The sequence below is a fragment of the Bos taurus genome, chromosome 2 (assembly GCF_002263795.3).
Source record: "Bos taurus isolate L1 Dominette 01449 registration number 42190680 breed Hereford chromosome 2, ARS-UCD2.0, whole genome shotgun sequence".
Classification (NCBI taxonomy): domain Eukaryota; kingdom Metazoa; phylum Chordata; class Mammalia; order Artiodactyla; family Bovidae; genus Bos; species Bos taurus.
In genome coordinates, this window is record NC_037329.1 from 94083736 (window position 1) to 94098686 (window position 14951).

General features: G+C 49.4%; 1 protein-coding gene across 7 annotated transcripts in view; it reads left to right on the plus strand.

Annotated features, from left to right (window-relative positions):
• Positions 1-14951, plus strand: part of NRP2 (neuropilin 2) — a 120209-nt gene that overhangs the window by 55990 nt on the left and 49268 nt on the right. For all 7 annotated transcript variants that reach the window (XM_005202752.4, XM_005202753.4, XM_005202755.3 and 4 more), the window contains exons 8-11: positions 4355-4499; positions 5640-5989; positions 8087-8231; positions 12590-12706. In XM_005202752.4, the coding sequence (XP_005202809.1) occupies positions 4355-4499; positions 5640-5989; positions 8087-8231; positions 12590-12706 (757 nt within the window). The remainder of the gene's footprint in view (positions 1-4354; positions 4500-5639; positions 5990-8086; positions 8232-12589; positions 12707-14951) is intronic.

Sequence of the window (14951 nt, forward strand, 5' to 3'; positions counted from 1 at the left end):
AATTTGATCAGAAAACATATGAAGGGTGATTCTGAAACCACAGAAGCATTGAGAAAGTCATAAAGATGTATAATATATGATAGCATTTACCAGCTATAAATAGGGCCGTGCAGGGAGAAAAATAGAGTCCTTATAAATCCATTGGGTCTGGAGAAATAGAAACTGCTTAATGTTTCATTAAAAATGGATTTTCATAAATTGCACTTTGATATCTTTGGGCACAAGACAATATGTGAGGACTAAGGTGTTGTTATTTATTATTCTTCGTTTATTAATAATTTGCACTGTTATTGAACCAAAACATCAACAAGTTATATTCTCCCTCTGAGTGGAGCAGTCACCAGGTGTCCTGAGTCTGAGCACTATTTGAAATGTATGAAAATCCACAGCATTTGTCCACAAAAGCACTTAGGCTACAAGGGACAGTGGTAACTAAAATGCCGTGTTAGAAAGTGGACACTCCTGGGGCAGTTCTAAATGAGAAACTCTTGTGAAGCAAGCCTTAGAATCTGGGGGCCAGAAGGGACTGTACAGATCAACCCATACAATCTCCTCATTTAATAGGGAAGGAAATTGAGGCCTGGGGGAGGTAGAGATATTTGCCTACAGTGAGGGCTTCCCTGGTGGCTCAGACGGTAAAGAATCTGCCTGCAATGCGGGAGACCTAGGTTCAATCTGGGGTTGGAAAGATCCCCTGGAGGAGGGCATGGCAACCCACTCCAGTGTTCTTGCCTGGAGAATCCCCATGGACAGAGGAGCCTGGCTGGCTACTGTCCTTAGGGTAGCAAAGAGCTGGACACGACTGAGTGAGTAAGCACAGCAGGAACTAATTAACAACAGAGTCTGGCTCCCGGTTCAAGCCTTAGTGTTTGAACTTTTTTCTACTACACCCACCTCAGAGTAAGAGGTATATAAAAAGTTTATTAAAATAAAATGGTATTGGGAACTTCCCTGGAGGTCCGAGGAGGAGGAGATGGCAACCCACTTCAGTATCCTTGCCTGGATCACCCCAGGGACAGAGGAGACTGGGGAGCTACAGTCTGTGGGGTCACAGAGTCAGACCCCACTGAGCGACTGAGCACAATCACACATTGGAGCTCCAGTGGTTAAGACTTCTCCTTCCAACGCAGGGCTGCGTGTTCGATCCCTGGTTGGGGAGCTAGGATCCCACATGCCTCATGGCCAAAATACCAAAACATAAAACAGAAGCAGTATTGTAACAAATTCAATAAAGACTTTAAAAATGGTCCACATTCCAAAAAAAAGATGGTATTCTGTCAGCCAAGGGTCCCAAGAACAGAAGGTAGTTAAAAGCACAAGCTCAGGGGCAAACAAGACACTGAGAAGGAACTGGGCTCAGAAACAGGAATGATTACTTGAGGTCACATTGTAAGAGCCTTCATTTGGTTCAGGGGTGGGAGAAGAGTGAGCAATAGCAGATGGAAGGTCAATTAGAGAACCAAGTAGGTCTTCTCAGGTAGATAACCCATGTGCCTGCCTCCCTCACTGACTGATGCCACTGTGGGCAGAGATCCAGGAGGCTTACCCAAGCCTGTGGCCACACACATCCATGGGAAGAGCAGCCCCCTCCTCAGACACGTACCCACGCGTGTGTGTTCCCCATGCCCACACACAGCCAGCCTCCCCAAGACAGTCCAAAGACACAGTCATTTTCTTACCGAGGAAGGAAAGAAATGGTTTCCTGGTGTTGTCTGCCCAGGCTGAGAAATGAAGGGGTCAGATAAGATAAAATTGGATATTAAAAACACATAAGATGTGCTGTGTTTCTAAACGGTACCAGCATGGTGTGTACACTGTGAATTAGCAGCTGTGTTGAGGTTCAAATCCACTCAACACTCCAATTATATATTCACGTGGCAAATCAAACCCCCCACCAAGCCCCCCGCCTTGGAACTCCTTAGCATCTCCTGATGGAGGCCACACAGCCACCACCACCATCCTCAGGGAGCAGGTCAGTAGTGGGCCCCCCCCACTGCTCACAGCACCCGTCTGAAATAAGCAGAGGGCTTGTCTTTGCTTCTGCCCTGCCAAAACAAAACAAAAAAACAAACAAAGAGCCTCTGCCTCATGCTGAATTCTAGGAGAACTGATTCATCTCTTTCCCTTGGATTCGGTTGCTCCATCTCTTTCCCCAAAGCGGCAAGGAAGCCAAGAAACGGGCATAGCAAGGCCTGGACTGTCCGACCTCCTGCCCTTCCTCCTGGTAGTTCCTCCCCAAGATTAGATCACAGAGGTTCAGGCACCTCCTTCTTCCTGTCGGCCTTCTCCCAAGTGTCTGGCTCCAACTTCTTTCCTTCTGCTTTTGTGGCGCGTTTTCTTTGTCTTCTCCCTCTTCTTTGTCCTCAATCACCATTCGGGAAGCAGCCAAACTGATGCTGGGAGGGATGTGTGCGGCAGGCAGTCCTGCTTTGGTGCTCCCGGCAGTGGCAGTCCTGCTTTGGTGCTCCCGGCAGTGGCAGTCCTGCTTTGGTGCTCCCGGCAGTCAGCGAAGCAGCAGAGGAGGAACCTGGCGGCCTGGGGACCAGAGCGGAGGCTCCCCAGGGAAGCAGAGCAAACAGCAAGGCTGGAGGGGAGTGCTCCCCTGGAATAGGTGGGCTCAGTACCAGGAACAAGGGGTTTCAGCTGAATACAGTGGTCCTCTGAATACTGTTTTGTCCTCTCCTTCCCTCCGTTTCTCTTCAACAGACCACATCCCCTTATTTGGTTGCAAAAGGTATGATGGCTCTTAGCCTTCACCGCCACATCGGTGTGAGCTATTAATGGCTCTGACGTTTGACCTTTAGCAAGTGGGAAATATAGAAGGTTCAAGGTTGTCAAATGGCAGAGTTCCTAGTTACAGTTCCTAAGGAAGCAAAGACCACGCTGTTAATTAGCTCTAAGCCTTGGTGCTGCTCTTCACTCTTTCCCAGAGCCTTCTACGTTGGGATTAGAAACAATGGGAGCACACCACTCAACAGCAGCTCTCCCTCCATTCCACCCACGCTTGGGGATCTCAAGGCTCCAAGACTCCTAACACCAACATGAACACTGCACATGTAAGAGAGACAAGAAGCAAGGGAGAAAACCACAAGCCTACAGCCTAAAGACATGGCAAGGCTTGAGATCCAGACAGACATCTCTGAGCCTTAGTTTTTTCATCAACAAAGTGGAAATAATAGCACTTACTTCCTGGGATTTTTTTTAGGCCTGATTGTATTTAAACAGCATCTGGCTCAGTGGCATTCCAACATACTAGTTTCCCCATTCCCCTTGTCCAAAGCCTGTCCATGCCCAGACAGCTCATGTGTTATAGGTGTCATGAGCTGAAGGATCTGGTCCCCCTACCCAAGAGGAATGGCTGGTTGTTGCAGAGGTGGCTGTGAATGGATTTACAGTCACTTGGTTGTTAGAGCTGTGACAGATATGATCTAGGAGTGGTGGTTAGTGGTCTTTCCCTCCATTCTTATCAAGGGAAACCGGGAGAAACTCATGTCCACTTGTTCCAGCTCCTCTTTTTTTCTTTTTTGTAATGGAGAGCACAAAAAAGCATAAGGTCCATATGGCAGTTATTGATTTGGGCCATCTGGTAAGCTCGGACTTGCTCCTACCATGTTGGATCAGAAGCTACTCGAAACAGCCATTCCTCCCATAAGAGATGCATCAGTCAGATGGGGATGGGATTTCATTACAGGGCGGAGACTGCAATGAGAGGAAGCCAGAGCAGGACTCTGAGGGTTTGCCTGCAACCCTGACCCTACGACAAAGACCAGAAAGAACCAAGAAAGTGTTGATTGACACAGGGGCACCAGGGTAGATAGTGCTTTCTTACCCATCCATAGAGCAGGGAGACCTCTAAGTAACTAACAAAAACAATCGTGATGTACTTTCTGATGATAAAATACCCTGCAAATCTTTCTATATGCTGAAACCTGAGGAAGAGGGAAAGTCAAGTTCAAGCTAGTGAGAGAGGTCCACAAGCCCTAAAAGATGACATTGTCATTCCATTTTTAAAGGATATTCTACTGCTTATCCCCCCTCTCTCTTGGCTTCTGAAAGTGTTTTCCTTTTCATGGTGCCTTCCTCTGCTTGCTCTCAGGCCCAGAGGCAAAATTTTTTCTTCCCTCCAAAAGTTTTTGTGAAGACCATGTATTGTTTTCAAGTTAGAGCTGTGTGAGAAATTATCTTTTTTTTTTTCCATGGCATTTCAAAAACAGCCCCAGACTACAAACCCACTGATTATTTTTAAGCTTAAGGGAACTAACATTGAACAGAGCTTCCCCTACTCTGTCAAAGACTGCCTGGCTCAACTACACACAGAGATTTCAATAACATGGACTGGCGTGTGATGTTATAGGTCTTCCAAGCCAACAACGATGCCACAGAGGTGGTTCTGAACAAGCTGCACTCGCCGCTGCTGACACGCTTCGTCAGGGTCCGCCCGCAGACCTGGCACACGGGCATCGCCCTCCGCCTGGAACTCTTCGGCTGCCGCGTCACAGGTACAGTGGGGTTGCTGTGAGGTTGGAGAGCGAACTGAGTCCTGGGCTCTGCTTCCAGTTCCAGCCCTGTGCTAACAGCACGATTGCAGCACGTGGCCTTCACAGAAGGCTCGATTTTACCTGTGTGGGTTTTGAATGCACACGAAGTCTGGACCCTGCCTTGCTGGGTACCATGTCTTCAGGCAACCTCCACTCTCTCAGTGGCTGCATGAATACTTATAGAAGGCCCCCTGTGTGCTGGACCCCACACTGGGAGCTGGAGATGAAAAAGAAGGGAATGAGCAGATAGGGTCCCTGGCATGGCAGAGCATTCAGGCTGGGGGGCAAGACAGATAATAAACAAATGTAAGTGTGGGGATAACTATGTGAAGGAAGAGCACGAGGTGCTCTGCGAGTGACTGAAGGAACCTCTTGGAGCGTTGATCAACAGTTTGGGGACAGCCTTTCTAAGGATGTGACACTTAAGGTCTGGGCTGAGTAAAGGGTAGTCTGATGGTAAGTGAGGGGAACAGCATTTTGGGTAGAAGGAACAGCAAGTGAGAAGGATGCAAGGCAGAAAAGAGCTGTGATGATACATATGGAAGTAAAGACCTAACCCCATGAAGGGTTCCATCTAGAAGGGCAAACAATCACCCAGCTTACAATTCGATGCTCAGCACAGCTCCTCTATGCTCACCGCCCCCAGGAGGGTTAGTGGGGACTGTCACCAACAAGGACGTAAGAGTCCTTGGCTAACAGCGTAAGATACTCAGACATGCCAGGCACTGTGCTTTTTGTACAGTAACTAACAGAATCAGTAACTGAATTTTATATAGTAACTAATGGAATCCTTGCAACAACCCCCAAGAAGTAAGTACTACTGTTAATCCTCCTTTAGGCCTAGGGAAACTGAAGCACAGAACACTTCAATCATTTTCCCAAAGTCACACAGCTAGTAAGTGACAAAGCAAATGTGAATCCAGGCAGTCTGGTGCCCGACCATGCTCTTAACCACAGTGCTATCCCACGTTGAAACGCAGAGAAGTCAGTGTTGACTTACAGTGCTTGACAGTCGGGTTCTTTGACAGCTCCCTACTGATGGGGGTGGTCCCAGTTAAAGGGTACCAGCCTGACCTCTTGTATCTTCCTCCTTCTCTGCAGACGCCCCTTGCTCCAACATGCTGGGGATGCTCTCGGGGCTCATTGCCGACTCCCAGATCTCTGCCTCCTCCACCCGTGAGTACCTCTGGAGCCCCAGTGCTGCCCGCCTGGTCAGCAGCCGCTCGGGCTGGTTCCCTCGGATCCCTCAGGCCCAGCCAGGTGAGGAGTGGCTCCAGGTGGACCTGGGAGCACCCAAGACCGTGAAAGGCGTCATCATCCAGGGGGCCCGTGGAGGAGATAGCATCACTGCGGTGGAAGCCAGGGCGTTTGTGCGCAAGTTCAAAGTCTCCTACAGCCTCAATGGCAAAGACTGGGAGCACATCCAAGACCCGAGGACCCAGCAGCCAAAGGTAGGATGTTCCTAGAGGACTCCCTAACCTTGCCCCACAAAGGGAGGTTGATCTGGGGCGGGCTGGGGTGTCGATTTCCCAACTAGATGGTCATCACCAACTCCTATGAGCCAGTCAAACAAATGTTAACTGAGGGATACTTTGCGCCAGGCCCTCTGCTAAATGCCTTTTAATCCTTACAACAGGCTTCCCTAGTGGCTCAGACAGTAAAGAGCCGGCCTGCCAGTGCAGTAGACATGGGTTCTATCCCTGGGTCGGGAAGATCCTCTGGAGAAGGAAATGGCAACCCACTCCATTATTCTTTCCTGGAACATCCCATGTGCAGAGGAGCCTGAGGGGTTACAGTCCATGAGATCACAAAGGGTCAGACACGACTGAGCAACTAAACAACGAAAATCTTTATAACATCTCTAGAAGGTAGATCTTAGGGTCCCTCCCATTCCAGAGATGACAAAACTGAGGCTTGATGTCATGTCCAGGGTCACACAGTACCTGTGGTAGAGCCATGATTCAGACACAAGTCTCCCTCCAGAGCACAAATACCTAACCACTACTCCACACCACCTTGCTAATAACTTGGACACTCTTAATACCCTCTTTCAGATCAAGTTTCCTTGGAACTGGCCAGATATTCAAAGGGGATGTGGTTCTTGGAGGCTCAACTATAGAAACTTAGGGAATGACTTCCAAAAACAACTGTGTGTTTCTGAGTGTTGCTGAACTTTGTATTTTGCTGGGCTTGACTACTTAGATCTTTCCCGCCTCTCACAGAGAGACTGGAAAGAGGCAAAGGAAACTAACTCCAGGCCAGAAGTGCAGGCCAGCATCGCCCACTCTGTCCTGCCATTGCAGGAGTAAAGGTCAGCCCTGAACAGGGGGGACCAAGGAGCTCCAGGAAAGGGAGGGATGTCATGCCCCTGTCCCTTTCCACATTAATCTCTCAATCAGCCTTGGGCACCAGTCCTCATTGCTAAGTTAACTCTTCATTTTTCGCAGAAGATCAGGGCCTCTAGTAAGGAAGGGGTATCACGTGTCTCTGTTTGGCCCCTTTACTAAGCCAACATTTCCATTCTTAATGCAGAGGCAAGGGCTGGACTGGAGGTTTTGCACTGCTGATGTAAACTCCCAGCTCATGATTCCAGTGGCTTGAAAGGCTCAGGGCTTGGTAACTGGAACCTTCAGTGGATGGAACATAAGTTGGACCACAGGGTGCCCCAGGGACAGCTGACCTTGAGTCTTCTTGACCATCCTGAGGGCCTGGGAAAGGAGATGATCTTAGCCAGACTCAGAGCCTGCTCTCCCCATGACAGTGCCCCGCTTTTGGAATTGTGGGCATTCTGCCACATTCCTAGATAAAAATCTGCCACAGCCCCTGGCACACCTGTGCACCGCCTTTCCCTAAGTCACCGGTTCACAAGTGTGCTCTGGGTTGGTTTCCCCACGTGACTTCAGCCAGGGCAAGCCCAACGGTCATCAGTTTCATGTAGTGTGGCTTCAGATGAGGTTCGTTTTGACAGAATGTCTTCTACTAAACCAAGGTCGGGGGAACACAGTCTCAGACTGTCAACATGTGCCCAGCAGAAATAGTCATTAGCCTAGAGAAAGGATGGTCACTTTCCCTTCAGCCTCTCGGTGACCTGGAACTTTCTAAATTGAAATGGTCAAGCTGGGAGTTTCTAAATCTAGACTCTTAAACATCAGGGAAAGAACTTATTTTTCTAATAAATGGAGAACTTCAGAACAGGCAAGACAGTCTACATGCCCTTTCCTCCTCCCTAGCCAAGTACAGCTTCAAACTCACTCAGAGCCGAATTCTGCATTTTCAGTTTCACTCCCAGGATAGAGAACAGAACCCAGCAACCGCCACTTTCATCTGCTCCCTATTTGCCATGTTTCTGGGACCTCCCAAATGAATAAAAACCTTGGTCTGAGAATGGGGCTCCCTCGGACCAAAATGTGCAGCGACGGTGGATTAACTCTGAAGCAGACTTCTAGCTGGATGTAAGGGGCGGGGAGGGAAGGGGGAGGAAGGAGCAGAAAGGAGGAGTGAAGAGGCGTCCACCCAGGAAGGGCTGAGCGGCCTTGTCTCCCCTGCAGCTGTTTGAAGGGAATATGCACTATGACACCCCCGACATCCGGAGGTTCGACCCTGTCCTGGCGCAGTACGTGCGGGTGTACCCGGAGAGGTGGTCCCCCGCAGGCATTGGGATGCGGCTGGAGGTGCTGGGCTGTGATTGGACAGGTAAGGCCCCTTTTCCACTTCAGGTCTCACTCACATGATCTCCTGACCTGGGCTTCCTGGGACGGCCTAGGAGGAGGTCAGACTATGATGGGGACAGGCAGAGAGGCAGCTGTCCCCAGTGAAGCCCCATCCATTCAAAACCACACTGCCCCCCCGCCTGCCCTGCGCTCCACCTTATTCAACCTCAAACCACAGGCCCTGCCACCTCCGGACTTGGGACAGTTTCTCAAGGGATGTGCTCTATTTTAAAGGATCGTTTCAGTTCCTCCACCCGAGTATCTCAAAAACAAATCGTAACTACACACTACCCACCCAAATTCAATTAGACCCTGACTTTTCAGGCCAGAGGGCTGTGGCTGTTGATTTAGGGAAGGGAAAAAAAAAACCTTGCTCATGATAATAAAGTAATCCGTTTATGTCTGAATCTGGCCTCCAGATGTCAGTGGCTAAGAGACTTCATTTTCATTTCGAAGCTACATCTGTAAAAGGCATTTATTTGCTCGGGAGGGACCCTGTTGCGGGGGAGCTGCTGGGAACCCGCCGCCTTCCCCTTGTGCGGCAGAAGCCTGGCTGGGTCCCACCTCCACCCAGCAGCGGCCCCAGAGCATCTCCAGAGTCTCCTGAACAGGATGAGGCCCACGGATCACGACCACCCTCCCTGTTCCCTGGGAAGCACCCCATCCATCCTTCCGAGTGGGGCCTCCCTCCTCTGCAGGCCCCCACCCTCCTCCCGGGTAGAGCTGGCACGGATCTCAGCTAAGCCAGAGTCGAGCTTGCGTGCTGCCTGCCAGACGGAGCTGGCGCGCCACACCAGAGACAGCAGGAGCTGTAGGCAGGACCCGGGCCCCAGGTATCTCCATTTTCCTGTCTGTAAGGTACCTGTCAGCAGCTCACCCAGCAGGGGAAGGTGAAGGATTAATAAGGGCATGTCGGAGAAGTGCTTCTGGCTCCCCGGGAGAAAAATGCTGCCTGTGTGCTGTTACCGTGGCGCCCAGGAGGTGTCCCGTTGAGGCGCGCCGGCCGGGAATCCGGCCGAATTAGCCTTTCTCACCTCCAGATGGAAGGCAGCCCCAGTGAATGCATTTTAGTGGGAAGACACTTTATTCCCCATCATGAAGGAGTGAGGCCAGGTTCCCTGCAGCCCGCTGAGTGCGCCTGACCTGTCCTCTTGCGGCCGCTGAAAACGGCCCTCCAGCAGCGACCCAAGCTGGCTGCTTTGGGGCCAGCATCAGAGCATTAGAGGTACAGAGGACCCGAGGGCTGCAAGGCCAGTGACTTTCAAGCATTTCTGACCATCGTCTGCAATTTAAAATAAATTTGTATCACAACCCACTTGACTTACAAGCACGAGTACACTCACACAAGCACACACTACCACATGTGTGCATATGGAATATAGAATATCATTAACTAGCCTGGACTCTAGGGACAGATTGCCAAGTTCAGGTCCAGCCTCTGCCGATCTCGGTTATCTTAGCTGAAGAATGGGGGTGACCGTAGTATATCTACACCCCTCACCGTTGTCATGAGGATTTAATAAAATAATAAAGTACTTAGCCTACTGCCTGGCACCTGATAAACTTGTTCTAATAAGTAAATGTGATTGAAACAAAAGTTCCCAAAGCAGTGCTAACACATGAGTACACTCTGAAATATCATAGTCCCTATTTTTTTTTCAGAGTCCCTATTTTAAAATCCTAGTCCTGACCCACGAAATTGATCCACAACCTGTTAACAGGGTGACATACAGCTTGAAAAAATCACCAATCTAGGAGTGGGAAACTGAGTCCCAGGGAGAGGAGCCGCTTGCTAGAGGCCACTCAGCTAGCCAAGAGCTGACTCATCCTTCACTCCTGTCCCCGGTACCCCCGTGCCACACCTCTCCCAGGCTGGCCCTGTTTTAAGACCGACTGAACAACCGCTAATGGACTTTTCCTCTTACTGCCCCTCCCAAGCTGGCCCAGATGACACTGGAGATGGTCAGCAACAGGTTTCTCATTTCAAAGTTCTCCTGGCCATTCTTTGGAAGATCAGAGTAGGACCTCGACACCCTCCACCCAGCCTCCTTCCCTTTGAAGTCTCTGACATCTGGTTTCAATTGCCGGGGAGCATAACATGATGGGCAGTTACCTCTAAGTGTCCAGTACAAACACAGTGGACACGGAGGCCAGCTGTCATCCCCTCACTTTCATTCACACGTCCTGCCCTCTCACTGCCTTGCCCGCCCCCTTGCCACTGGATTTAACATTTTACATCTCTGCCAAAAGCTCACCCACTCTGACGTTTCCTGGAGTCGCTCTCCCAGGCCTCGTGGCTTTCTGCTTTTCACATTTCCATTCATTTCTGCGATTCACCTTTGTTCCCTTCTTCCTTCCCACCCCAAAAGGATAACAGGGAATAGAATGGGCTGGGTTGAGTTGCTGCAGCTAAGTAATTTGACGGGGCTACTTCACCTGTTCGTTCGTTTGTGTTTCCAGTGATTACTTCTTGCCTTGCTGCCCATAGTTGCTTTACAACGGTGTTGGAGATTCTGTGACACGGGGACAAATTTGAACTTACAAATTAGGACGCTTTGGGTTTGTTTGCTATTTACTGTGAGTGAGAGGCAGGCATGGCAAAAGGAAGTATGAAAGGTTATGCTCATAGTATTTAATAGCAGAAAGATGGGAAGCCGACCGTGAAAAAGCTATTCAGCGAGTTTAGTGATTTCCTTCAGCTCCCGGCTTTATTAAATGGTATCCTGAAGGGTGCTGACAAAGATGCCTAATTACATACAGTAGCACAAAAAAACACATATAGAAATGGTAGGAGCCATGCACAGGCTTTTTGGGGAGTCTTATGGGAGGCCAGCCCTGGGATGAAGACCCCACCTCACAACATGCAGACTTAAACATCAGTTTCCAGCATTCCTTGGGGCCCCACCTAGCACCTGACTCATGCTTTCATTCACTTCATGAAAGGTTGCTGAATGAATGACTGGCAGCAACAGATAAACAAGTGAATGGATGGGTGAATGAATCACCTAGAGCCGAGGGCAGAACTGACTGCCTGCAGCCAGGTTTGCCCAGCCAGGCTTGGTTGCCTGCTCCTCATATTTTGAAATCAGTTACCAACATTTATGACAAGTCTGGCGGTTTTCCCTGGGTTGTTGTTGGGTTTTTTTTTTTTGCTTCATGTGTGGGAAGAGACATCTTTTTGCAAGATCTGGCCACACTGGCCACCTCCCTACTTGGGGCCATCATGGTGGTGGCCTCCTTTACAACGGGCCTGTGGAGTCCTTCTACTACCTCCCCTGCAGCCCTTTACCCTCCCTGCCCCGCAGTGGGCCATCCCCACCTTACAAAGGTGGTTTGTATCCTAGAAGCATTTGTACTTGCCACACCCTGACCTAAAGGCACAGCCCTAAATGCTTTCCACTGAATGGAGTCTGAGTCCCTTTGAGCCCTATTCTTTTCCATTCAGTTTTGTGCAAACAGAAACAGTGTCTGGGGTCCCACCTCCCAATGGCTTGGCTATGACTTCAGCCCTTGTGCTTCTGATGATCCTGTAACAGATGGGCTCCCAGGTCGGGTTAGCTTTGGTTCATAAAAGCACAGTCTGACTCAGAGAAGGTAGAGATGAGAAGGCCTGTTCTGTGTGCCAGCTGGGCCGAGCCAGGGGCACTCCAGTGGCCACACAAGGGCCCATGTGCCGACGTGTCTTCCACAGGATGGAGCTCACTGTGTTAACCCAGACTTTTTTTCAAACCATTCTTGATAGGTGTCGTTCACTACGTGTGTCACCCGTACTTGTGTCTTTAAGTGATCTTTTTTTTTTTTAACATTTCTGGCCATGCCACGTGGCATGTGGGATCTTCCCCGACCAGGAATTGAACTCACATTTCCTGCACTGGAAGTGTGGAGTCTTAACCACTGGACCGCTAGGTCCAGTGTCTTAAGCAGGTTCTATGTCTTAAACAGAACACCCAGGGCATGGTTGAGTCCCGCCTGGGGTCAGTGTCACCCACATTCATTACGGCCTGGCGTGGCCTTTTGTGTTGGCCTCAGACCCTCTGCAGCGGAGTAAACAGGTGGGTTTGTGTTCATCCCTCTGTCATGGCTGTTTCTACATCTAGGGACCATTCTCCTTAACACAGGTTATGGTTTTGACTTCACCACAGCACACAGAAGTGACTTCATGTGTGTGTGTGTGTGTGTGTGTGTGTGTGTGTGTGTGTGTCCATCTTGGCTTTCCTTTCTCCTTCCATCTTGAAAGGCCCACCCTTGGAGGAGAGACTTAATATTTGGCATCTTCCTCCTGCTGGGTGTGACACAGGCTGCTGCCTGAAGGATTCACTCCTGTACTTTGCCTCTCTGCAGACTCAAAGCCCACAGTTGAGACACTGGGACCCACCGTGAAGAGCGAAGAGACCACCACCCCGTATCCCACTGATGAGGAGGCCACGGACTGTGGGGAGAACTGCAGCTTTGAGGATGGTGAGGATGGGGTGGTGGTTGTATTTCACTGGGGTGGCATGGATGCCAGCCAGTCACAGTGGAGGCTGGTCCATGGTGGGGGCCAGGAACTGGGGGTCCCTTGGTCAGAGGTCAGGAAGGTGTGATACTTAGGGACTTGGGGCGGTGGCTATTTATAACCTATCTAGAAGGATTCAGATATTGGAAAAATCAGTACACTGGTCATCGGCTGAGATAAGGGTCCATCCAAGGAGAACTCCATTGAGAAGTCTCCTTTCCAAGCCCTCACTTCCTGTCTTTAGAATCCACAACCGTGATGGCTGTGTCCACAGCACAGTCAAAGGGAGATCTGTCTGTCAGCTGGGTGACATGACTTATCTGCATTTCCCTGTGTCGTCACCATCGCTGGTTAAGAAAGCATTACAGTTATGACTCTGAGCGTGCGTTGCATTCTCCACAAGGCGAGTGAGGTCAGGGACAAAGGCAGCAGTACGAAAAGGCACCTCAGTTGTCCCTCAACACTCAGGGCCTCTTCATTTCCCATTGACCTCATCACATGGGAAATCTGTATCATTTTCATTTTCTCTCCTAAGCATATCCAACTCAGATGAAAAAAACAATAGTTGGCAGAGCCCAAGAAGGACATCACATTTTAAATCTTCCTGCTAAGGCCACAGAATATGAGGACATTCCTAACAAACCACAAATTTTGGAACACCTGGCATTTTTGACTAGGATTAAATGCTTGACAGCCTCAATTTACAGTAAATTGCTGATCGTTATTAACTGTTCATTAAGCCAAATGAGGGAAGATCGGTCAAGAGGCTGGGGAAGTGATGGAGACAGAAAAACCTAGCACCCAGTCAGTGGGGAGATGGATGGCAAAGGCTGTGGAACCCATGCCCTTAACCACTTGCCAGTACGAGGAACTGTGCTGATGGGGTAGACGGCTCCCAAAAATGGCTACAAAGAAGAGTGGGAGGAGAGCCAAAAATAAATGCTGAAGTTGTATGACTGCAAAATGATAATTTAATGCATATGCTTTTAGGAATGCGCTTTTGTATATTGCGTGGGCGGGTGGTGGGGGGACACTCTTGGTCAGGGATAGTTGAATTCAGAATTCTGACATTTTAATGAACTTGTTTTTGTTTTATGAAGAGGAGAAAGAGACTTGGAGAATCTTCCAAGACATGTTTGAAAGAGTTTGAGAGCCAAAAGGGGAATGCATTCATTTACTGTGTGGTGTTGGATTAGCAGAGTTAGCTTGGTGGAGGGCAAAAGGAGGGTTTTTATCTAAATGCCAATCCAAAGGAAAATTTAAGAGTTCTGTTGCAAATCAGAAGTTTAATATAATTTTCCCGTTTATAGTGTGGTTTGTCTCATTTGGGGTTTCTTTAGTGGTTCCTCCCTTCTCTCTTTTTTTTTTAAGCAAAAGATCTCTTTGTGGAATTGGGTTCCTGAGATACAGTATGCATATAAACATTCGAGGGGAATTATGCTATATTGAATTACTCCATATTTTTGAATGGAAAAATAGAAATTTAGAAGTTGTCAGGAGAAGGGAATGGTGAGGGCGAAGGGCTGACTTTTCCAAGCCACAGGTTGATGCTGCAATAATAGATTCCGTGTGTTTGTTCTCATGCTGACTTTGGCCAAGGATGGGCAAATATTAAATATTCTTTCTTGGGAAGGGAAAGAGACGAGCAGGACCCAGTGGCAATCTGCCGTGTGCCCCCAGGCCAGCAGGGCCCTCCCCTCAAAGGTGAGCCCTCCTCGCCCCCAGGGTGGGAGCAGCTTGTTGCCATCAGTCTGTTGTTCCCTTTCGACTTCCTAACCTGCATTCTAGGTCTTCCCCACGGAAATTCCTCTCTGGGAAGCCTGAGAAGGGAAGTGAAAAGGCCAAAGACCCCACTTCCTCCCAGCTCCCAGCATTGAGCAGCATTTTTCCGCTGTCTCCGCAGCCAAGAGTCCTAATTTGGGTTTCCATTTCCTCTCTTCACTGCCCCCCCAACCCCCACTTCATCACATGTTTGGCACCAGCTCAGACTGGATTTTTAGAGCTAAGTGGAACCTCAAAAGAAACTCTTGGGTTCAGTCTATTCACTTAGAGGTGAACAGCCCTGCAGATGGAGACAAGCCATTGTGTGGTCTCTTCTTAGATTTCTATTCTCTGCTGCCCCTGGAATCCTGGCCTTGGGGCACTCCGAGCCATGTGAAATTATTCTTCCTCCTGATTGGCGCTGAGCTGGGTGGCAGGCTGGTCTGC